Source organism: Grampus griseus (genome assembly GCF_964374135.1).
Source record: "Grampus griseus genome assembly, chromosome: 12".
Lineage (NCBI taxonomy): Eukaryota > Metazoa > Chordata > Mammalia > Artiodactyla > Delphinidae > Grampus > Grampus griseus.
The window spans coordinates 7698736-7722738 of record NC_139006.1 but is presented as its reverse complement, the minus strand read 5'-3'; the positions used below and the strand labels follow the sequence as shown (position 1 = coordinate 7722738).

Here is a 24003-nt window from a genome sequence, read left to right as displayed (position 1 = left end):
TGATGCGTTAGTAAGGATTCTTAGTGGTAAGTGGCAGAAACCCAGTTGAACCAGCTTTAAGCCAAAAAACAAAAATGTTTTATTGGCTCATGTAGTGGGAAGTCCAGTGGGAAATGGCTTCAGGCAAGGCTGGATCCAGGTGCTTCAGTGATGTCTGTGTGTGTGAGTGTGTGTATGTTTCCTCTATGTCAACTTCATTCTCAACAGTCTCTCCCATGTTGTGGCAAAGATGAGCATTGGCAGCCTCAGGCTGATATCTACCAGTTCAGCAGACCTCAGAAACAGAGCATCTTCTCTCCTGTAATTCTGGCAGGAGTCCCAGGGCTAACTCTCATTGGCCCGACTTGGGTCATGTGATTATCCCTTACTTAACCAGACCCTGTGGCACTAATTGGCTGGGTCTTGGTTAACATGTCTCCCCTGGAGCCCAGGACTGGGATAAGTGCTGTTCAAACCACGTGAAATAAGAGTGGTGGAGGGGTGGTCCCATGAAGGAAAATCAAAATACTGGTAGTAAAAAAAAAAAAAAAACAGAGAAGGATGCTGGACAGGTATCTTTTTAGGAGTAATAGAAACAGTCTATATCTGTGCCTCACAAACTGTGTTAAGGCACCTCCAAGGAGCTGCAGCAAGCTCACAGGGGGACTGTGGGATAATTTAAATTTTCAAGGGAAACACAATATCTGTCATTAAAAAGAATGTTTCACACATCTTTTTTTTTTTTTTTTTCGGTATGCGGGCCTCTCACCTGTTGTGGCCTCTCCCGTTGTGGAGCGCAGGCTCAGCGGCCATGGCTTATGGGCCTAGCCGCTCCGCGGCACGTGGGATCTTCCCAGACCAGGGCACGAACCCGTGTCCCCTGCATCGGCAGGCGGACTCTCAACCACTGCACCACCAGGGAAGCCCCACACATCTTTTTAATGATGTCATATCTTTGTGAAGTTGGGTTTTGGGGGCTGATTAAAATCAAATACTATGTGAAAATCAATTTAGAACAAGAAATGAGGATGACAGTGTCCAATCTATTCCCAAGGTTTGAGATTTTGTGCAGAGCCCGACAGGCACACACATCCGTAAATAATTTTGGTTACTTCTGAATGAAATAAAAATACTTTTGTCAATTTCTGTGTATTCTTTTTTCCCCAAGAGGCTACTAAGTTGGTAGGACATAAATACTTTTCAATTATTTGGCTTAAGGACTCTGTGAAAAGTTTACTGAGACGCTAAGGGTGTGGTGAACCAACAAAGTTTGGGAACCTTTGTTTTATGTCCTGATTGTGGTGGTGGTTACACAACTATATGTATTTGCCAAAATTCGTTATGTATACCTGAAAATTGGTGAATTCGTATGTAAATTCTACCTGTAAAGCTGATTTTCAAAAACCAGTACATGCCTGTTAACATATAGCTCATCCCCTAGCTCTTCCACAACTGAGGAAACTTAAGAAGTGGCAGACTCTGGACATGAAGGCAGTCTGACTCTCAAGCCTAATCACTTAACCATTATGTTATTCTGTCTTCCAAATGCCTGACATGCATGCTGATGCCCTCACTTACTGCTCCTATAACAGACATTACTAATCGATCCTGGCGCATGACTCAGAATCTTTCCCAGTATAGAATTGATACAGTTTAGGTGAAGTCAACTTGCTATCTTTGGTAGTGTTTCCATGGCATACTGAGTCTTAGTTCAGTATATTCAGCATTCAGAAATCTTTATTTGATGTTGATTCCTTGGAAGGAGAACTATATAAATGCAGTCTCTTGAAAACTTAGCACCAGCCACACCTGTAAGTGACCACATTTTAGTGGTGGCCATGGCTCTGTTGCAGTCTGCTGGGTTGCCCACCAACTTGCAATGTTCCTAGACCAGGGCCCTGTCTGAAAATGGCATATGATTCCATTGCTGGCAATTCTTTCTTTCTTTCTTTTTTTAAAATTTTTGGCCGCACCGCGTGGCTTGCAGTTTCTTAGTTCCCCGACCAGGGATAGAACCCTTGCCCCCTGCAGAGTTCGGACTCCTAAGTGTGGACTCCTAACCACTGGACCACCAGGGAATTCTTGATTGCCGGCAGTTCTTGCAATAAACGTTGACTCAAGAGTTGTGACTCAGCCAAGTTGTGTTGAAAGGGCATCTCTAGATGTTTCACAGCTGTGCTGGCACCTGGACTCATTAACCTCATCTTCCCAGTGGGGCAGAGTTTGGGGCCTCAGAGGACAGGAGAGGCGGCAGATCTCCAAATCTTCCAGCAGAAATTCAATTGTTTGTGTCTCCCATACATGGTATAAAAGGATGGTAATCAGACATGTAGGAAAGGAGCTATGGGTATCTCAGCTTACAGAGCCAATGTTAGTGTCTATCTCTCTCTGATCTATTCTACATTTTTATAAATAATACATATCCACATAGTTAAAAACTCAAATAGGAGATATGTATAAGAATTCTGTAACAGCTGAAAACTGGAAACCTAACTGTCCATCAGAATGGATAATTCCACTGAACATCCATAGAGTGTGGTATGAAGATCAGATGAATAAACTAGAGCTATATGTATCAACATGGATAAATATTTTAAAAAGAAAAGCAACATTGGGAGGAGATATGGGGATATATGTATATGTATAGCTGACTCACTTTGTTATAAAGCAGAAACTAACACAACCTTGTAAAGCAATTATACTCCAATAAAGATGTTAAAAAAACCCCCACCAAAACCTCAAAAAAAAAAAAAAACAACCCAGCAACATTGTGTGAAAAGTTGCCAAGGGGTATGTATAGTATGACATGTATAATAAAGTTAAAAGCATTCAAAACAGCACTATGTTTTGCTTACTGATACATGTCTATGTAATACAAATATAAAGACTTGCAAGGGAGTGATATGGGCCAGATTCAGTATAGTGGAGATTTGGGCAGGGCCCTGGCAGGAAGCAAATGACTCTTCCAAATGGGTGTCACTGAAAAAAGTCTAAGGAAGGGACTATTTACAGAGGTGTGGCAGTTTAAAGACGAGGTCCCTGGAGCTGGAACCAGTCCTCATCCTAAGGGGCAGAGGGAAGGGGCGGTCACCAGAGCTTGTTGCAGGGAAAGGGGAGCTGCAGGACAGGAGCTGCAGTGGTCAAAAGCTGTAGCAAAGCAGGGAGGAGGCAGGAGGAACCAATACCCCAGCCTCTCTCTCCTCCCGCTCTCCAGTCTTCTGTCCTGGCATCCCATTGGCTAGGTAGGAGGCAGGGCAAGGGAGCCTGGGAGATGCAGTCCATAGAGGTCAACCTCCCAGGGCACAGAGAAAGACAGAATTGATCTGGGGTGGGCGTGGGGGTGGACATAACCAGCATAGAGGTTCCCCTCATTGGGGGCAGCAGATGGGAATACCACGTAGAAAGAGTACATAGGGCCTCTCAACTCTTTGTGCCCTATTATGTCTTAAACTGAGGGTGAGAATATGGGTATTAATGTTATATTTGTTTTCTATTATATGATTTTCTGTCTTTTTCAATATGTCTGAAATATTTCATAATAAAATGAGCAGGAGACCAAAAAGTAACCTAACAGTACCAAAAGGCTTATTAAAAAAAATAGGCTCGGGCTTCCCTGGTGGCACAGTGGTTAAGAATCTGCCTGCCAATGCAGGGGACACAGGTTCGAGCCGTGGTCCGGGAAGATCCCACATGCTGCAGAACAACTAAGCCCATGCGCCACAACTACTGAGCCTGCGTTCTAGAGCCCACGAGCCACAACTACTGAGCCCACGTGCCACAACTACTGAAGCCCGCATGCCTAGAGCCCGTGCTCTGCAACAAGAGAAGCCACCGCCTGCGCACTGCAACGAAGAGTAGCCACTGCTAGCTGCAACTAGAGAAAGCCCGTGCACGGCAACAAAGACCCAATGCAGCCAAAAATAAATAAATAAATAAATTTATTTAAAAAATAGTCTCAGTCATTTATGTGGTTATGACCATGCAAATATCATTTACTGAAGAATTGAGTAGTGTATGATGCTTGCGTTTTCTCTCGGAGAAAGAAATTTTTATTTATTTATTTATTTATTTTTGGCTACTTTGGTTTTTCGTTGCTGTACGTGGCTTTCTCTAGTTGCGGAGAGCGGGGCACACTCTCCGTTGCAGTACGTGGGCCTCTCACTGCGGTGGCTTCTCCTGTGGAGCACGGGCTCTAGGCGCACGGGCTCAGTAGTTGTGGCTCGCAGGATCTAGAGCACAGGCTTAGTAGTTGTGGTGCACAGGTTTAGTTGCCCTGTGGCATGTGGTATCTTCCCGGACCAGGGCCCGAACCCATGTCCCCTGCACCGGCAGGCGGACTCCCAACCATGCGCCACCAGGGAAGCCCGAGAAATTTTTTTTTTAATTAATTTTTTAAAATTAATTTATTTTTGGCTGCATTGGTTCTTTGTTGCTGTGCGCAGGCTTTCTCTAGTTGCAGCGAGCGGGAGCTACTCTTTATTGTGGTGCATGGACTTCCCTTTGTTGCAGAGCAGGGCCTCTAGGTGTGTGGACTTACATAGTTGTGGCACGTGGGCTCAGTAGTTGTGGCTCGAGGGCTCTAGAGCGCAGGCTTAGTAGTTGTGGCGCACGGGCTTAGTTGCTCTGCAGCACGTGGCATCTTCCCAGGCCAGGGCTCGAAACCATGTCCCCTGCATTGGCAGGAAGATTCTTAACCACTGCGCCACCAGGGAAGTCCAGCATTTGATTCTTTGCTGACAATATTTACCTTATAACTATACTCTTTCCTCCTGCCTCCAAAGCTCCATCTTTAGATATTTTATCAAGTGCGTCTCTTTTTTTAAAAATAGATCTTTATTAGAGTATAATTGCTTCACAATACTGTGTTAGCTTCTGTTGTATGACAGAGTGAATCAGCCATATGCATACATATATCCCCATATCCCCTCCTTCTTGAACCTCCCTCCCATCCTCCCTATTCCACCCCTTTAGGTCATCGCAAAGCACTGAGCTGATCTCCCTGTGATATGCAGCTGCTTCCCACTAGCTATCTGTTTTGCATTTGGTAGTGTATATATGTCCATGCTACTCTCTCACTTCGTCCCAGCTTACCCATCCCCCTCCCTGTGTCCTCAAGTCCATTCTCTATATCTGCGTTTTTATTCCTGTCCTGCCTCTAGTTTCTTCAGAACCTTTTTTTTTTTTAGATTCCATATATATGTGTTAGCATATGGTATTTGTTTTTCTCTTTCTGACTTCACTCTGTATGACAGACTTTATATCCATCCACCTCACTACAAATAACTCAATTTTGTTTCTTTATATGGCTAGTAATATTCCGTTGTATATATGTGCCACATCTTCTTTATCCATTCATCTGTCGATGGACACTGAGGTTGCTTCCATGTCCTGGCATTGTAAATAGAGCTTCAGTGAACATTGTGGCACATGACTCTTTTTTTTTTTTTTGCGGTACACGGGCCTCTCACTGTTGTGGCCTCTCCCGTTGCGGAGCACAGGTTCTGGACGCGCAGACTCAGTGGCCATGGCTCACGGGCCCAGCCGCTCCGTGGCATGTGGGATCTTCCCAGACCAGGGCACGAACCCGTGTCCCCTGCATCGGCGCACATGACTCTTTTTGAATTATGGTTTTCTCAGGGTATATGCCCAATAATGGGATTGCTGGGTCATATGATAGTTCTATTTTTAGTTTTTTAAGAGAAATGCAAATCAAAACTACAGTGAGGTATCACCTCATGCCGGTCAGAATGGCCATTATCAAAAAACCTAGAAACAATAAATGCTGGAGAGGGTGTGCTGGAAAGGGAACCCTCCTGCACTGTTGGTGGGAAGGTAAATTGATACAGCCACTACGGAGAACAGTATGGAGGTTCCTTAAGTGTGTCTGTTTTCTTTGCTTGGTCTTGAACTAGATAGTTGGGGGGTTGGGACTTGCTTCGGGCAGCAGAATAGAGTCCTTTCTTCCATAGCTGCTTGTCTGCTTTGGTGCCCCCAGCACTTTGGGTTATTTTTGGAGGTAGCAACTTGAAGTGGGAGTCAATCACGTTTAATAAGCTGGTACTCCTTGCACTGTGTGCAGAGACCCAACTCCCAGTTTTCAGTGAGTGTCTCCCTTGCTCCAATACACTGCTGCCTAGTTTAGAAATAAAAATAGTGGTTTGGCATTCTGGCATTTTCTTTGAAAGTTAAACATATACTTACCATATGACCCAACAATTCCATTCCTAGGTATCTATCCAAGAGAAAGGAAAATAGGTATCTACACAAAGACTTGTACATGAATGTTCATGGCAGCATTAGTCATAGTACCCAAAAGGTGGAAATAACCCAACTGTCTAACAGCTGGTAGATGAATGAACAAAATGTGATATAAGTGCTGAGTAGTAATAAAAATTGATACATACTACAACATAAATACACCTCAAAAACAGTATGCTACGTGAAAGAAGCCAGACACAAAGCCACATATTGTATGATTCCATTTATATGAAGTATCCAGAAAAGACATCTATAGGGACAGAAGGTGGATTAGTGGTTGCCAGGAGCTGGGAGGAGGGAAGAGTGGGGAGCGAGTGCTCATAGACACTGGAGATCTTACTGGATAATGGAATGTTTTAAAACTGGATGTGGTGATAGTTGCATAACTTGGTAAATGTATAAAAATCACTGAATTGTACACTTAAAATGAGAATTTTATGACATGTAAATTATACTTCAATAAAGTTGTTAAAAAATGATGGTTTAGGGGCTTCCCTGGTGGCGCAGTGGTTGGGAGTCCGCCTGCCGATGCAGGGGACACGGGTTCGTGCCCCGGTCCGGGAAGATCCCACATGCCACGGAGCGGCTGGGCCCGTGAGCCATGGCCGCTGAGCCTGCGCGTCCGGAGCCTGTGCTCCGCAACGGGAGAGGCCCGTGTACCGCAAAAAATAAATATAAAAATAAATGACAGTGACCAGGGCAAGAGCTTGGTAATAAAGAGTCCAAGATTTATGGCTTCTCTTCTTACCTGGTGTGGTTAACTTTGCCCAGATGGAAAGCTCTGTTCTTTGGCATGTTAATCTAGATTCTGACACTTGCCTCTTAAAAAGCCAAACAGAATAAAATGGCATTTGTTTGCTTACATTAATAGGGAAGTCAAAGGTGTACCGCCTTCAGATATAAGCCGATCCAGGGGCTTAAATGAAACCGTCAGGGCTCACCCTTTGTTTGCCTCTCCATCCTGTTCTCCTCTCAGTTGGGTTCATTCCCAGGCAAGGCAGCCCCATTAGCTCTGCTAAGGTAGCAGGGGTAGCTCCTGCTACCTTGAGAACTAGGGGAAAGAGAGTTTCTTTTTTTTTTTTTCCAACAGTTCTGATAAAAGCCCCCCACTGAGGTTCATTGGTTTTGAATGCTCGTCCCTGAGTCAGCCAGCCTGGTCAGGAGGCTGATATTCTGATTGGCCAGGCCTGGGTCATTTGCCCTGGAACCTGGGGTAAACCTGCTCCTAGCCAGATCTCATGGACTGAGTGTTGGGGAGGGATGGATCTCCAAAGAAACCATAAGGACATTAACCAGAAAGGGAACAGCTGCTGAGCTGGCAAAAACAACAGAAAGCTTCCATCTGGCGACTAGTTGCATTCAAGGACACAGGGCTGGCTGGATGAAAGGTAGGATTGGATTGCCTCAGTGTGGCTCATCCTCCTGTTCCTGGAAAAAACGTCTCAAAGCACAAGTCCAACTGAGGGTCTGTGGGGACTTCCCTGGTGGCACAGCGGTTAAGAATCCACCTGCCAATGCAGGGGACACGGGTTCCAGCCCTGTTCCGGGAAGATCCCACATGCCGCGGAGCAACTAAGCCCGTGCGCCACGACTAGTGAGCCTGCGCTCTAGAGCCTGCAAGCCACAACTGCGGAGCCCAAGTGCCACAAGTACTGAAGCCCGCGTGCCTAGAGCCCGTGCTGCACAATGAGAAGCCCGCGCACTGCAGCAAAGAGTAGCCTCCGCTCGCCACAACTAGAGGAAGCCTGCGCGCAGCAATGAAGACCCAACGCAGCCAAAAAAAAAAAAAGAGACAGCTGTTGTAAAATGGTACAGCCTCTCTGGAAAACGGTATGGCAGTTCCTTGAAAAAGTTAAACATGGATTACCTTATGATCCAGAAATTCTACTTCTGATTATATACTCAAAAGAATTAAAAGGAGGGACTCGAACAAATATTTATCCACCCGTGTTCATAGTAACACTATTCACAATATCCAAAAGATGGAAGCAACCCAGGTGTTCAATAACAGATGAGTGGATAAAATGTGGTATATACATACTGCAGGATATTGTTCAGCCTTAAAAAGGAAGGAAATTCTGCCACATGCTGCAATTTGGATGGACCTTGGAGCCATGATGATATGTCTAAATAAGTCAGGCACAAAAAGTATAAATACTGTATGATTCAACTTATACCTAGAGGAGTCAAATTCATAGAACTAGAAAGTAGAGTGGTGGTTGCCAGGGGCTGGGGGGGGAACAGGAAATTGAATTATTGTGTGACAGGTTTGGAGTTTCAGTTGCAATGATGAAAAAGTTCTGGAGATGGATGGTGGTAATGGTTACTCAGTGATGTGAGCATATTAGATGCCACTGAGTTGTACACATAAAATGGTTAAGATGGTAAATTTTATGTGTATTTTGTTACAAGTAGAAAATTTTTTTTAATTTAATGATTAACATGGTAAATTTTATGTTATATATTTTTGCCACAGTTGAAAAAAGACTGAGAGACAGCAGGTCTGGAAAAAATTTAGAATCCAAGAAATGAGTTGATAATCTTTCCTGCTGCTTGTGGGACTGGCATGAGGTAGAATCAGCAGAGACTGGGCGTGGGCAAGGAGTGCCCTGGGGATGGACAGCGTGTCACACTAAGGGCCTTGTTTCCAGCCCCCCAGACCCCACGTTGTCCTCAAGACTGGCAAATCCTGAGCCTGGAGCCGAGGGCAGGGTGGACTGGACGTGTGGTCTCCAGTATCAGATCTCCCTTGGGAAGTGGTTCTAGCCAATGGCAGAGAGAGAGACTGAGAACTCTTAGGGATCAGGAATGATTGTATGTGCCAAGGGACAAAATTATGGGAAGGGCCATGGACTTCCTATCCCTACTCAGTCTGATGCCTTAGGATTGGGCAGAAAATATCACCAGTGAAGCATCGGAAAAGTGCCCTTAAGAAAGTCAGTGGGGGGAATTCCCTGGCAGTGCAGTGGTTGGGACTCTGTGCTCTCACTGCAGAGGGCACAGGTTCGGTCCCTGGTCAGGGAACTAGGATCCCGTAGGCCGTGCAGGGTGACCAAAAAAAAAAAAAAAGTCAGTGGGGATAGCAGTGAGTGTTGCTTGGTGAGGTGTGGAGGACAGCTGTCATGTGCTGTGGGTGGGAGTGTAAATTGTCACAGTCACTTTGCAGGCAATTTGCCAAGATCTGTTAAAACTAAAATCAAGCCTGTACCCTGTGACCCAGCAATTCTACTTCTCTTCCCCAGAGACACTTGCACATTTCCCCAGAGAGACAGTGCAAGGATATTATTCAGTGCTGCATTGTCGGTTATAGTCAGAGACTGGAAACAACCTAAACACCCAGTGATAGGAAAATGGCTAAATAAACTATTGTATGTCCACAGCATGAAGTACTGCACAGGTCTAAAAAAAATGAAATACATCTATATATTCTTATGTGGATAGATCTATAAGACATATTGTTGAGTGAGAAAAGAAAGTTGTGAAATCATATCTATATTCTGATACTGTTAATATATTTTAAAAAATCAGAAGTATGTGCTTTAGGGTATAAGCTATGCTGCTGTAGCAAAGAGGTATCCTAATAAAAGGGTTTAAATGAGGTAGCTTCTTTCTTTCTCGCATAACAGTTCAGAGTGGGATGTGGTCCAGGGTGAGTGGTGTTCCAGTTATCTGTTGCTGCATAAAGCAACAGTTATTGCATTTTGCTCACAGAGTCTGTGGGTCAGGAGTTTAGGCAGGGCATGGTGGGGATGGCTTGACGGTGCTCCATGAGGTCAGTGGCCTTAGCTGGGAAGACGTGAATGGCTGGGAGTAACTCACATGGCTGGGGCTGGAATCATCTGGAGGTTTCTTGACCCTCATGTCTGGGACCTGAGCTGGAATAACAAGGTTTGTCTTAGTTGGGGCTATTGATCAGACTGCCTCCATGTGACTTCTCTATGTGGTTAGGGTTTCCATGCAGCATGGTGGCCCCAGGGTAGTTGAACATTTTGTTCCAAGAGCTTGTGTTCCAGCAAATAAGGCAGAAGCTACGTGGCCTTCCGTGACTTTTTCTCAGAAATTGTATAGTGTCACTTCTGCCATTTAAAAAAAATTGAGGTATAGTTGACTTAACAGTACTATATGTTTCAGGTGTACAATATAGTGGTTCACAACTTTCTTTAAAATAAATTTATTTATTTATTTATTTGGTTACGTTGGGTCTTCATTGCTGTGCACAGGCTTTCTCTAGTTGCGGTGAGCGGTGGGTACTATTTGTTGTGGTGCGTGGGCTTCTCATTGCGGTGACTTCTCTTGTGGTGGAGCATGGGCTCCAGGCGCGTGGGCTTCAGTAGTTGTAGCTCACGGGCTCTAGCGCGCAGGCTCAGTAGTTGTGGTGCACAGGCTTAGTTGTTCCGCGGCATGTGGGATCTTCCTGGACCAGGGCTCAAACCTGCGTCCCCTGCATTGGCAGGTGGATTCCTTTTTTTTTTTTTTAACATCTTTATTGGAGGATAATTGCTTTACATTGTTGTGTTAGTTTCTGCTGTAAAACAACGTGAATCAGTGATATGCATACATATATTCCCATATCCCCTCCCTCTTGCATCTCCCTCCCACCCTCCTTATCCCACCCCTCTAGGTGGTCACAAAGCACCGAGCTGATCTCCCTGTGCCATGTGGCTGCTTCCCACTAGCTATCTGTTTTACATTTGGTAGTGTATATATGTCAATGCCACTCTCTCACTTCTTCCCAGCTTACCCTTCCCCCTCCCCGCGTCCTCAAGTCCATTCTCTACGTCTGCGTCTTTATTCCTGTCTGGCCCCTAGGTTCTTCAGAATCTTTTTTTTTTTTTAGATTCCATATATATGTGTTAGCGTATGGTATTTGTTTTTTTTTTTCTGACTTACTTCACTCTGTATGTCAGACTCTAGATCCATCCACCTCACTACAAATAACTCAATTTCGTTTCTTTTTATGGCTGAGTAATATTCCATTGTATATATATGCCACATCTTCTTTATCCATTCATCTGTTGATGGACACTTAGGTTGCTTCCATGTCCTGGCTATTGTAAATAGAGCTGCAATGAACATTGTGGTACATGACTCTTTTTGAATTATGGTTTTCTCAGGGTATATGCACAGTAGCGGGATTGCTGGGTCATATATGGTAGTTCTATTCTTAGTTTTTTAAGGCACCTCCATACTGTTCTCCATAGTGGCTGTATCAATTTACATTCCCACCAGCAGTGCAAGAGGGTTCCCTTTTCTCCACACCCTCTCCAGCATTTGTTGTTTGTAGATTTTTTGATGATGGCCATTCTGACTGGTGTGAGGTGATACCTCACTGTAGTTTTGATTTGCATTTCTCTAATGATTAGTGATATTGAGCATCCTTTTATGTGTTTGTTGGCAATCTATATGTCTACTTTGGAGAAATGTCTATTTAGGTCTTCTGCCCATTTTTGGATTGGGTTGTTCGTTTTTTTGATATTGAGCTGCGTGAGCTGCTTGTATATTTTGGAGATTAATCCTTTGTCAGTTGCTTCATTTGCAAATATTTTCTCCCATTCTGAGGGTTGTCCTTTTGTCTTGTTTATGATTTCCTTTGCTGTGCAAAAGCTTTTAAGTTTCATTAGGTCCCATTTGTTTATTTTTGTTTTTATTTCCATTTCTCTAGGAGGTGGGTCAAAAAGGATCTTGCTGATTTATGTCATAGAGTGTTCTGCCTATGTTTTCCTCTAAGAGTTTTATAGTGTCTGGCCTTACATTTAGGTCTTTAATCTATTTTGAGTTTATTTTTGTGTATGGTGTTAGGGAGTGTTCTAATTTCATTCTTTTACATGGAGCTCTCCAGCTTTCCCAGCACCACTTATTGAAGAGGCTGTCTTTTCTCCAGTGTATATTCTTGCCTCCTTTATCAAAGATGAGGTGACCATATGTGCGTGGGTTTATCTCTGGGCTTTCTCTCCTGTTCCATTGATGTATATTTCTGTTTTTGTGGCAGGCGGATTCTTAACCACTGAGCCACCAGGGAAGTGCCTAGTGGTTCACAATTTTTAAAGGTTATATTTCACTTATGCTTATGATAAAATGTTGGCTGTATTCCCTGTGTTGTACAGTATATCCTTTTTTTTTAAAACATCTCTATTGGAGTATAATTGCTTTACAGTGGTGTGTCGGTTTCTGCTTTATAACAAAGTGAATCAGCTATACATATACATATATCCCCATATCTCCTCCCTCTTTCATCTCCCTCCCACCGTCCCTATCCCACCGTCTAGGTGGTCACAAAGCACCAAGCTGATCTCCCTGTGTTATGCGGCTGCCCCACTAGCTATCTATTTTACATTTGGTAGTACATATAAGTCCATGCCACTCTCTCACTTCGTCCCAGCTTACCCTTCCCCCTCCCCGTGTCCTCAAGTCCATTCTCTACTAGAATATATCCTTGTAACTTATTTATTTTATGCATAGCAGTTTGTACCTCTTAATCCCCTACTCTTATCATGCCCATCTCCCCCTTCTCTCTTCCCACTGGTAACCACTAGTGTGTTCTCTGTATCTGTGAGTCTGTTCTTGTTATATTCACTAGTTTTATTTTTTTAAGATTCCACATATAAATGATATCATACCGTGTTTGTCTTTCTCTGTCTCACTTATTTCACTAAGCATAATACCCTCCAAGTCCATCCATGTTGTTGAAAATGGCAAAATTTCATTCTTTGTTATGGCTGAGTAGTATTCCACTGTATATATATATATACCACATCTTTATCCATTTGTCTGTTGACGGACATTTAGGTTGCCTCCATATCTTGGTTATTGTAAATAATGCTGCTGTGCCTATATCTTTTTTAATTAGTGTTTTCATTTTCTTCAGATATATACCCAGGAGTGGAATTGCTGGATCATGTGGTAGTTCTATTTTTAGTTTTTTGAGGAACCTCCATACTGTTTCCACAGTGGCTGCACCAATTTACATTCCCACCAACAGTGCACAGGGGTTCTCTTTTCTCCACATCCTCGCCAACATTTGTTAATTGTGGTCTTTTTTGATGACAGCCATTCTGACAGGTGTGAGATGATATCTCCCTGTGGTTTTGATTTGCATTTATTTGATGATTAGCAGTGTTGAGCATCTTTTCATGTGCCTGTTGGCTATCTGTATGGCTTCTTTGGAAAAATGTCTATTCAGATCTTCTGCCCATTTTTTAATCAGATTGTTTACTTTTTGGGTAATTTTGACATATTTTATTGGTCAAATCAGCCATAAGCCTACTTTTAATGAGAGGGAACAGAGAACCCACTTCTCTATGTGAGGAGTGCTAAAGGCTTGGTGGTCTTGTTGTAAAACAGTCACAGGTGGGAAGCCCTGTCACATGAGGTCACCCGGGATCCAGGTTCGTTTGGCTGAGGAGGGCACAGTGGGCTTTGTCATTTGTATTATGTGGCTTCCATCTCTGGTTTCAAGGTAACTGGATCCATTGTTGCCATATGCCAGCCAGGGAAAGAGAGAGCGGAGGGCGAGCCATTCCTTATAAAAATGTGGTTCAGTTATTCTTGGCAGAAAATGTTGGCTTGACATGTGAAAACTGAATAGCTAGAAATGGCAGGTGTAATGGTTAAAAAAAAAATGTGGTTCAGAACTTACATCACTTCTGCTTGCAACCCAGTGGCTAACTCTTGGTCATATTGCTACACCTAGCTGCAAGGGAGGCTGGGAAATGTCTGTAGCTGGACAGCCACGTGCCTGGCTACCACTCAGTAGGGTCCTGTTATTAAAAGGATGCAAAGGAGAATAAGTATTAGGGGCAATTAGTTTTTGCAACAGTGTGTATTTTTCATATATATGTATACATAGTTAAGTGTGTGTATATAGAAATAGGTCTATGTGGAATATAGAAATACATAGATACATACAGTCTGGAAGAATACATAGAAAAAGATCTAGAAGAAACTGGTAACAGTGGTTACTTCTGGAGAAGTGGGAGAAGACAGGATAGGGGTATATTCAAAGCCGACTCTAGCCATAGCTGCAGTGTTTTAATTTTTAACGAGGATGATGTCTTCATGTTTACTTGTGAAATTAAATATTAATTTAAACTGAAGGCCTGGTAAGCATCGGGCTGCCGATGTTTCAGTCTTGGTCTTCTCGTGCTGTGGTGGGACCCAACACCAAAGAGTGCCAGGAGGTGGCATGGCCCAGCTGGCATTGCTGGGGACTCTCAGTCCAAAGACCCCACATTCTCAAAGGCTGCTTAGTTGGGGGATCTCTCTGCCCCCATCCTCCTCGTCCAGTTCTGGAGGGTTTCCTTTGTTACCAGCAAATATTGGTTGAACATTGAGGACTGTTTTGGCACTGAAGCCTCTCTCTGTACAGATTACTTATTAATTACAGGTAGAAAGCTGGTCACTGTACAGTGGAGAAGACAGGTGGACACCACCTCTCCCAAGCAATCAAAGTTAACATCGCAGACACCACGTCCCTCCTGATGGGAGACGCTGAGGGCCCAGCGTCACTTTACTGGCATTTCTGTCCCAGGTGCATAACTAAAATTCAATCATGAGGAAATATCAGACAAACCAAGGTGGAGGGACATTCTCCAGAACAACTGGACCGAACTCTTTAAAAATGCCGATGTCACAAAAGACGGAAGTTGAGAAGCTGGTCTAGACTAAAGGAGACCAAAGTGATATGAATAGTAATACAGGGCATCAAACTGAATCGGGTCCAGGTCTGGGGGGAAATTGCCTTCAAGAGATAGTTAGCATCCAAATTTGAATTTGAATTTGGATGGTATTGGAGGTGATAGTATTGTATTGTATCAAAGTTATATTTTCTGTATTTGATAACTGAATGTATAAGAGAATGTCATGTCCTTAGGAAATATGCACTAAAGTATTTAGGAGTAAAGAAGCCTGTTGTCTGCAACTAACTCCCAAATGGTTTAGAACAGGAGTAGACAAACTCTTTTGGCAAGAAGGTCAAGTAGTGAGGATTCTGGGCTTTGCGGGCCATGTGGTCTCTGTCACACTACTCTTGCTATGCTGCTGTGATGTCACAGACAATATATAAGTGAATGGGCAGGACCGTGCTCCAGTGAAGTTTATTTATGGATACCGAAGTTTCAATTTCATGTACTTTTCACGTGTCACGAAGTATTCTTCTTCTGATCTTTTCCAACCAGGCAAAAATTATTTCTAGCTTACTGCCCATACAAAATCAGGGGGCCAGATTTGGCCCGTGGGCTGTAGTTTACTGTTACCTGATATAGAAAAAGAATACACCCAACACACATAAACGCACACACACATGGGAATAAAGCAAATATGTCATAATGCTAACAGTTGGTGAATCTGGGCGAAAGGTATAGGGGAGTTCTTTGTACTCTTACAATTCTTTTGGAAGTTTGAGATTATTTATTTTATTTTAAATTTTTTGGCCACGTCGCGCGGCTTGTGGAATCTTAGTTCTCTGATCAGGGATCGAACCCAGGCCCCCTGAAGTGGAAACACCGTATCCTAACCACTGGACTGCCAGGGAATTTCCTGGAAGTTTGAGATTATTTAAAAATAAAAAGTTAAATTAAAAAAGAGACACAGTTTTCCTCTCTTGGGGCCCGGGAAGGAGTGAGGAAACTGTATAAGTCCAGGGGACTGAGCCCTCTCTTCTGGGGGCCAAGGGGGTCTCGCTCACAGCGTTCTTCCATGTGGCTCTGAATTGCTATCTGTTCACTTCTGGGCCTTCACTTTTTCCTTATTTTCTGGTTTAACCTTCATATCTAGGAACCTGCTTGACAGACATGAGAGTTTAGGCTGTGGCCTCCCTGTCTGACCGTCCTCTTTTTCTCTGTCTCTCTGCTAATACAATTCTCTACCACCCAAGCAAACAGCCACTTTAAATATGTTCATTGCATTATTGTTTTTAATTTTATGGTCCCCATCCCCCATATTGTTTTCTCCAGATTGTTGGTATTTGTCTTAGATTATCAAACTCTAGAAGAAACTGGTCGTTTCCCTGCATATGGCATTATTTGGGGGGAGGTGTGCTGTGGCAGCAATGTCGAGAAATTACTGTGTTCCATTCTCCCTGCATTGGGGTGAAGTCTCTTGTATTTCCTCTGGCCTTATGGCCCTGAATGGTTATTTCCAGGAATGAGATGTTGAGTGTATTGGAGTGACTGTGCCTGGGGTAGGGAGGGTTGGCTTTAAGGGAAGAGGTGTGTCCTTTTCTTAGTTGACTTAGCAAGAGCTCTCTTCATTGCCAGGATCAAAAACCCAACTCAAACTGGACTAACTGGAAAGAAATTTATTAATTCATGTAACTAAGAGTATCAGGTAGCATTACATTCAGACTCAGTTAGATCCAGGGGCTGAAATGGTGCTATGAGAATGCTGTCTCTTACCATGTCTCAATTCTGTTTTCCGTTTGGCTTCATTCTTAGGCAGGCTCTCTCCACTCAGCAGCCCCAGGTGTACCTTCTACCAGATTAGCAAACCCAGGAGAAAGAAGGCATCACTAAACCAATACTTCTAGGTAAAAGTCCCAGGGCTGACTCTCATTGGCTCAGTTTGAGTCATGTATCCACCTCTGAACCAATCAGTTGCCAGGGGATTGGAGGATACTGATTGGCCAGGCCTGGATCACATGACCACTCTTGGCATGGGAACTGTTAGCTCTACTCAAACCATCTGGATTAAAACTTGACAAGAGGTGGCTGACCTCTCAAAGGCATGTTTGGTTGCTGTTCCCATCAGGAAGGATGGAACCTGCACAGGAAAAAACAGTAGTTCCTTATTACAGAAATGCTGTGCTGTGCTGTGCTGCCTTCCCCAAATCCAGTCCCAATTTTATAAGCCACATCTTTGATAGGTGTAGTTGTATCATCTTTTTTTTCCTCTCTCTTTTTTAAAAATTAATTTTATTGGAGTATGGTGGCTTTACAATGTTGCATTAGCCTGCACTGCCCAACAAAATGAATCAGCCATACACATACAGATGTTCCCTCCCTTTTGGACTTCCCTCCCATTTAGGTTACCACAGTGTAGTAGGTAGAGTTCCCTGTGCTCTACAGTATGTTCCCATCAGTTGTCTATTTTATACGTAGTATCAGTAACGTGTAAGTGTCTATCCCAGTCTCCCAGTTCCTCCCACCCCACCCCTTTCTCCCTTGGTATCCATAGTTGTATCATCTTAACTGTGAAACTGTGATTGCTGTAGTCACATCCCCAGACACAAGCAAACTGAAAAATGACCCCATTATGTCCTCCTGCACACGCTACCTGGGCTGCTCCGTCCCTTAGGATATTCACAGGATCTACAGGCAGAAGCTGGAGGAGCTGACCGCACTCCAGACTTCGTGCAGCAGCTCCATCAGCAAGCAGAAGACACGACTGAAGGACCTGAAGCGCACGCTCCAGAGGTAGGCTGGCTGCAACTCAAAGGCTCCCCTGAATCCCAACTCAAAACTGGCCCGGCTTGAGCAGAGAATGGAAATTTTAGTGGAAAAAACCAGGAGTGGCTTCAGGCATCACTGGATCCAGGGGTCAAAGGGTGTTTTTAGGAATCTGTTTTTTTCCTCTAAATTCTGCCTTCCTCTAGGTTGGCTTTACTTTGGCTGAGATGGTCACTGAGATGGCCACCAGCAGTGCCAGGCTTTTATCCTCCAGCCTTTCTTCCTCCTGGCTCGGCCACACCAGCAGAAGTTCTGGGCATGATCCCAGAACTTGGCTGGAATTGGTCACGTACCCGTCTGCAAACCAGTCATTGAGACTCTGGTTGGACAAGACTTGGTCATATGTTCACTTTATGGACCTGGGGGATGGGACAGCCCTACTTGAACCATACGGGATGGGGCAAGGATGAGGCATAGTTCCCCAGAGGAAAGGTGTTCTAATAAGTCCTACTGGGCAGGTAAATAGCAAGTATCCTTCTCATGGGTGTGGGAGCTCACTCCTCACCGGGCTCTCTGGTGGAGGGGGTGAGAAGTCTGGCATCCCTGGTGGGGATATGCTTGAGCTCATGACTTAGTTCAGTTCCTGAGGCCAGGATCACCTGTTCACTTCCTAATCCCGTGTCTTCACGGCTTGAGAAGTGCTCTCATCCCCTGCAGGTGAAAGCGTCCGCTGGATACTGTGACCCCCCCCAGGGAGGCAGGAAAACATGCTCTCAGTGGCTCGTCCCAGGTCACTTAGCTGGGCCTCCATTCCAGAGTTTGTGACAATTCTGGAATCCTGGTCAATTCTTCCTTTCCCTGGTGGGCAGTTTTTGGGACGGTTACTGATTATACCCCTATCCTTGACTGACCATTTTGGAAATGGAGGCCCGTTAGTCATGGTGTAGAGTGTGGATGGTTCCATGTAATGACATCACCACCCTTGGAAAAACACATCTTACTGATGACAGGACTCAAGAGTCTTTCATCTGTCTAGGGTTTTTCAGTCGTGGCACTATTGATAGTTCTTTGCTGTTGGGGGCTGTCCTGTGCATGGTCGGACGTTTAGCAGCATCCCTGGCTTCTACCCACTAGATGCCAGTAGAACCCTCTACCCCTGTCTTGACAACCAAAATGTTCCCAGACAGTGTCTTCATGGTTTGGGAAGTGCTCTCATCCCAGGTTTCCCCAGTTGAGAACCACTGAGTTAGAAGGTTGACCCGTGAGTTATGTTCTTACACCAAGGAGCCCTGCTATTCTGAGAGTGTCTATGACTTGCTTTCCTGGTTTTGAGATTAAGTGTCACCAAAGAATAACAGTCAGACCTTGGTTGGTTGACTGATTATACTTTCAAAGCATCCTTCCTGTCTGTACTCTTAGTAATCTTCAGGTTGTTCCTATAGAGTAGCCTGGAAAGTAGTACTGCCAGTAGATATCCATTGAACTTGTACTTTGTGTCCGGTATTCTAAATGCTTAACATTGCACTTATTCACTTTATTCTCACATTGATATTGTCTATAAGGTAAGACTGATGGGATGTATCCCTGTGTTTGAGGTATGGAAAATAAGGCAGAGAGGTTGAAGGACATTCCCAAGGTCACAAGACTAGCAGGGAGTCAGCATCAAACGCAGAGAATACAGGTGGAGGACTGAGGTTGTGAGAAGCATTGTGATGGCAAGATGGGAGGGCGGTACCCAGAGTTTCCAGATTCTTCCTGCAGTCTGTGTAACGCCCCTGCTTCTCTTTACGCCCACACCTCTGACCACAGGTACAAGCGCCACACCAGTCGGGAGGAGGCAGAGCTCATTCAGCAGTTGGGCGCCAACGTCAAGGAGCGGCAGAACGTCTTCTTTGACATGGAGGCCTACCTGCCCAAGAAGAACGGGTAGGAGCTGGGGACCTACTCCCCAACCCCCAGCGCTGTGGGCAGATGCCCCGGCCTGGAGCACCTGGTCTGTGTGACTCCTGCCTCCCTGTTGGGGCTTGAGTTGGAGGTGAAAAGGAGGGAACAAGGGCAGGAAAGAGAAGGAACCTTCCTTACACATCTCTCCATGGGCCCAGGAGGGGACCTCAGCCCCTCCCGTGTGGTAGTGACATTCCTGGAAGGGCTTTTTCAAGGAACAAGATGAAAGATCTGGTTCCCGGGATCTGCCACGTTCCTGATGCCACCTGGGGTCCAGAGGAAAGGTGTTCTCTCTTAAGAGAACAAACATTTATGGAGAGCGTGCTGTATGCCTTGCATCGTGCTGGGGGCTCTCCTGATGTCACTCACTTCATCCTCAACAACCTGGTGAGTCAGGTCCATGAATCCGCATCCTTCAAGGTTCAGAGAAGAGACATTAGGGAATATCTTGCCCAGGTGGCTCAGACCGGGTGTGACTGAGCCAGGATGTGAACACTAGACATTCTGACTCTAGAGCTTGTGTTCTTTCCATCTTCCTCCTTCAGAGAAGTCCCATCTCCTTCCAAGTGACATCACCGCCACCCTGTTCCAGAGAGAGATCCTTACAATATTGTATCATGACTTGACGTGGGCAGCTAAAAGTACGTCCTGGGAAGCACCCTGACTTTCTTCCTGGTTTGGCCTAGCCCTAAGTCAGAGCCTTCTACCAGAGCCCTTCCTCTTGTCTTCTTTTTTGCTGTATTTGGTTAAAAACTCTAGGCTTTGGGTGGCGATAGCTTTCTACAGAATGAAACAGCATAACCTTCTTTTAGAGTGTGGCTCAGATCCACTTTCCCAGCTCCAATCTCCCTAGTCCTCTGTGCATGTTAACATTAGTCAGGAGTCCTTGGACTGTAAATGACAGAAAACCCAACTCAGAGTTGCTTAATTAAAAATAGGGGATTTATTGGCTCTTGTAACTGTAAAGTCCAGGTGTATCTATAGGTATGGCTGGATCCTGCTGCTCAAATGATACTGTTAGGCTGTGTCTCTCATTTAGCTTTCTTTTTACTCTCTTTTCCAGCGTATGAGTTTTATTCTTAGGCAGGCTTTCTCTACAAGCTAGCCCCAGCAGCTCTGGGTTTGCATCCTACCCACTTAGCAAATCCAGTAGAGAATGCCTCTTTGTTCTTTAGTAGTTCTGGGAAACGTCCTGTTACTGATTCTTATTGGCCTAGATTGTGTCACATGATCGTTATTGACCCAATCGGGAAGTTGCACCACCTTAGCTGAACCTGGGTCATGTGCCTTACCCTAGAGCCTAGGGGAAAAGTGATTCTCTGAAGGGAAATTGTACTGCCCTTCTAGGAAGTGGGGACTATATGCTAGGTGGGAAAAATGGATGGTCTTTTCACACCTCTGCTCCAGGTACACCAGACGGGAAATGCCCCTAGAATTTACTCATAGCTAGAAAGAAGGCTTTCCTGTTCCCTTTTCTCCTCTCAAACTTCTACTCATCCTTCAAAGCCCAGTTCACATGTTACCACCTCAGTGAAGCCTTTCCAACCCCCTCTCTCTCCTTCTGTGAAATTAACCCTTCTTCCCCTGAGATCTCATAACCCTTTATTTGCACCTTTATTAGTGTGTTAGAGTACAGGCTATTGTAACAGAAGCCTAATGGCACAATGGCTCAAACATGCGTGGTTTTTGTCTCTTACACACAACAGTCCAGAGGTGAGTGGACTCCTGAAGGCCGAGAGTGGTGGGCTCCCAAGGTCACCTAGGGACTCAGGGTCCTTTTCCAACTTACTACTTCACCCCCGCTTGGGGAGTTGTCCTCAGCTACATGGCCAAAGCTGGCTCACACCATCTCATTTTCAGGAAACAGGGAAGAGTCAGGCAGCAGAGGGCAAGCAGATCCCTTTTTACAAAAATGTTTGCCATTTCCTACTGAAGCCAAACACATACATACCATACGACCCAGAAATTCCACTCCTGGGTGTGTGTGTGTGTGTGTGTGTGTGTGTGTGTGTATGGTGGAAATGGGTGCTGAATGTTCACAGCAAGGAAGCTAGACACAAAAGGCTGCATATTGCATGAGTCCATTTATACGAAATGTCCAGGATAGACAAATCCATACAGATGCAATGTAGATTAGTGGTTGCCAGGGGCTGGGGGGAGTCGTGAATGTGCTGATAGTGGGTATGGGCTTTCTTTTGGGGGTGATGAAAATGTTCTGGGATTAGGTGATGCTGATGGTTGCACAACATTATAAATATATCAGAAACCATTAAATTGTATAATTTATTTATTTATTTATTTATTTATTTATTTATTTATTTATTTTGCGGTACGCGGGCCTCTCACCGCTGTGGCCTCTCCCGTCGCGGAGCACAGGCTCCGGACGCGCAGGCTCAGCGGCCATGGCTCACAGGCGCAGCCGCTCCGCGGCATGTGGGATCTTCCCGGACCGGGGCACGAACCCGTGTCCCCTGCATCGGCAGGCGGACTCTCAACCACTGCGCCACCAGGGAAGCCCTATAATTTATTTTTAATTAAAAAATTTTTTATGAGCTCACTTTATTATTTATTTATTTATTTATTTTAGTTCCAGGTACACATAGTGAGTTGATATTTCTGTACATTACAAAATGATTACCACTAAGTTGCATACTTTATTTTTAAAATTTTTTTTAATATTTATTTTATTCAACAAGTTTCATGAGCATCTACTTTGTGCCCAGCACCATTCTATGTACAGTGGATAAAGCTCCGAATAAGTCAAAGTTTCTGCGTTTTCAAAGCTTACATTCTAGAAGGAAGTGGGGGATGAAAATATATATGTACATACACACATATGTACATAATATAATCATAATTTTTTTTATTGCAGTATAGTTGATTTACAATGTTGTGTTAGTTTCTGGTGTACAGCAAAGTGATTCATTTTTATACACACACATTTGTATATTCTCTCATATTCTTTTCCATTATAGGTTATTACAAGATATTGAATATAGTTCCTTGTGCTATACAGTAGGACCTTATTGTTTATCTATTTTATATACAGTAGTTTGTATCTGCTAATCCCAAACTCCTAATTTATTCCTCTCCCACCCCTTCCCCTTTGGTAACCATAAGTTTGTTTTCTATGTCTGTGAGTCTGTTTCTGTTTTGTAAATAAGGTCATTTGTATCATATTTTAGTTTCCACGTATAAGTGATATCATATGATATTTGTCTTTCTCTGTCTGACTTACTTCACTTAGTATGATAATCTCTAGGTCCTTCCATGTTGCTGCCAATGACATTTCATTTTTATGACCGAGTAGTATTCCATTGTTCATATATATATATATATATATATATATATATATATATATATATCTCAAGTTAAAAAAAAAATAAAACATTCACAGCAGCTCTATTCATAATAGCCAAAAACTGAAAACAGGTCAAATGTTCACCAACAGTAGAATGAATAATTACATTGTGGTACCTCCACTCCATAGAATAATATACACAACGGGAAAGAAGGAACCACTGATGCAGACAATGTGGATGAAGCTCACAGACTTATTATTGAGGGAAAGAATCCAGACATAAAAGAGAATACATTGTATACATTTATGTGAAGTTCAGAAACAGGGAAAGCTAACACAACAGTGGGCATCTTTGCCGGGGGGGGGGCGGTTTACTGACCAGGAGGGGGCATGAGGGCACCTCCTGGAGCTAGAAGCATTTTATTTGATCTGGGTGTTGGTTACATGGATATGTAAATATATAAAAATTCATCATGTTGTATACTTAAGATTTGTATGCTTAGGAAGAACCCTTTTTAAATTGACCTAGAAACTGTACACATGCCTTCACCTCATTGGCTGGAGCTTAGTCACGTGCTCACATTAGCTGCAAGGGAGGCTAGGAAATATGGTCTCTAAGCCAGCTGAAATGGGGAGAAATGGGTTAATCATGAAGGTCATGTCACAGCTGTCGTGTTCTCTACTTAATCATTTTCATTCTCGCTCCACGTGAGGCTTTCACTGCTGAGCTTAGCACCCTGTTTTCTAATATCCGGTGCTCAGTGCTATGCTTATTAAGCTTGGATATTTTTGGTTGGGGACCGCTCCTGGGGCTGTTAACATGGTGACCCTCACAGGTCTTTCCTTCCAGGCTCTACTTAAATCTGGTTCTCGGCAATGTGAATGTGACCCTTCTCAGCAACCAGGCCAAGTAAGTATCCCAGGCAACCCTCCACTTGGCTTTACAGAATCCAGGCATCTTGCTCTTGCAACTCAGGAGAAATGGGACCAAGCTAGTATTTTTGCATAAGTAAAAAAACATTCACAGTTGGGAGTCTGGCTTTGGTCTTTTGGACGAGACTCTGAGGTCTCTTCCTCAGTGGGTAGACCACCTGGGGGAGGTTTCCTTCCTTCCTTTCACAGAGTCAATACCTGGGGTGG

At 44.1% G+C, this 24003-nt stretch overlaps 1 protein-coding gene across 1 annotated transcript in view; it reads left to right on the top strand.

Moving 5' to 3' along the window:
- Positions 1-24003, top strand: part of TMEM120B (transmembrane protein 120B) — a 46699-nt gene that overhangs the window by 3637 nt on the left and 19059 nt on the right. Inside the window, 3 exon segments of the mRNA XM_082668349.1 lie at positions 17527-17645; positions 19428-19544; positions 23714-23773. Coding sequence (XP_082524475.1) covers positions 17527-17645; positions 19428-19544; positions 23714-23773 — 296 coding nt within the window.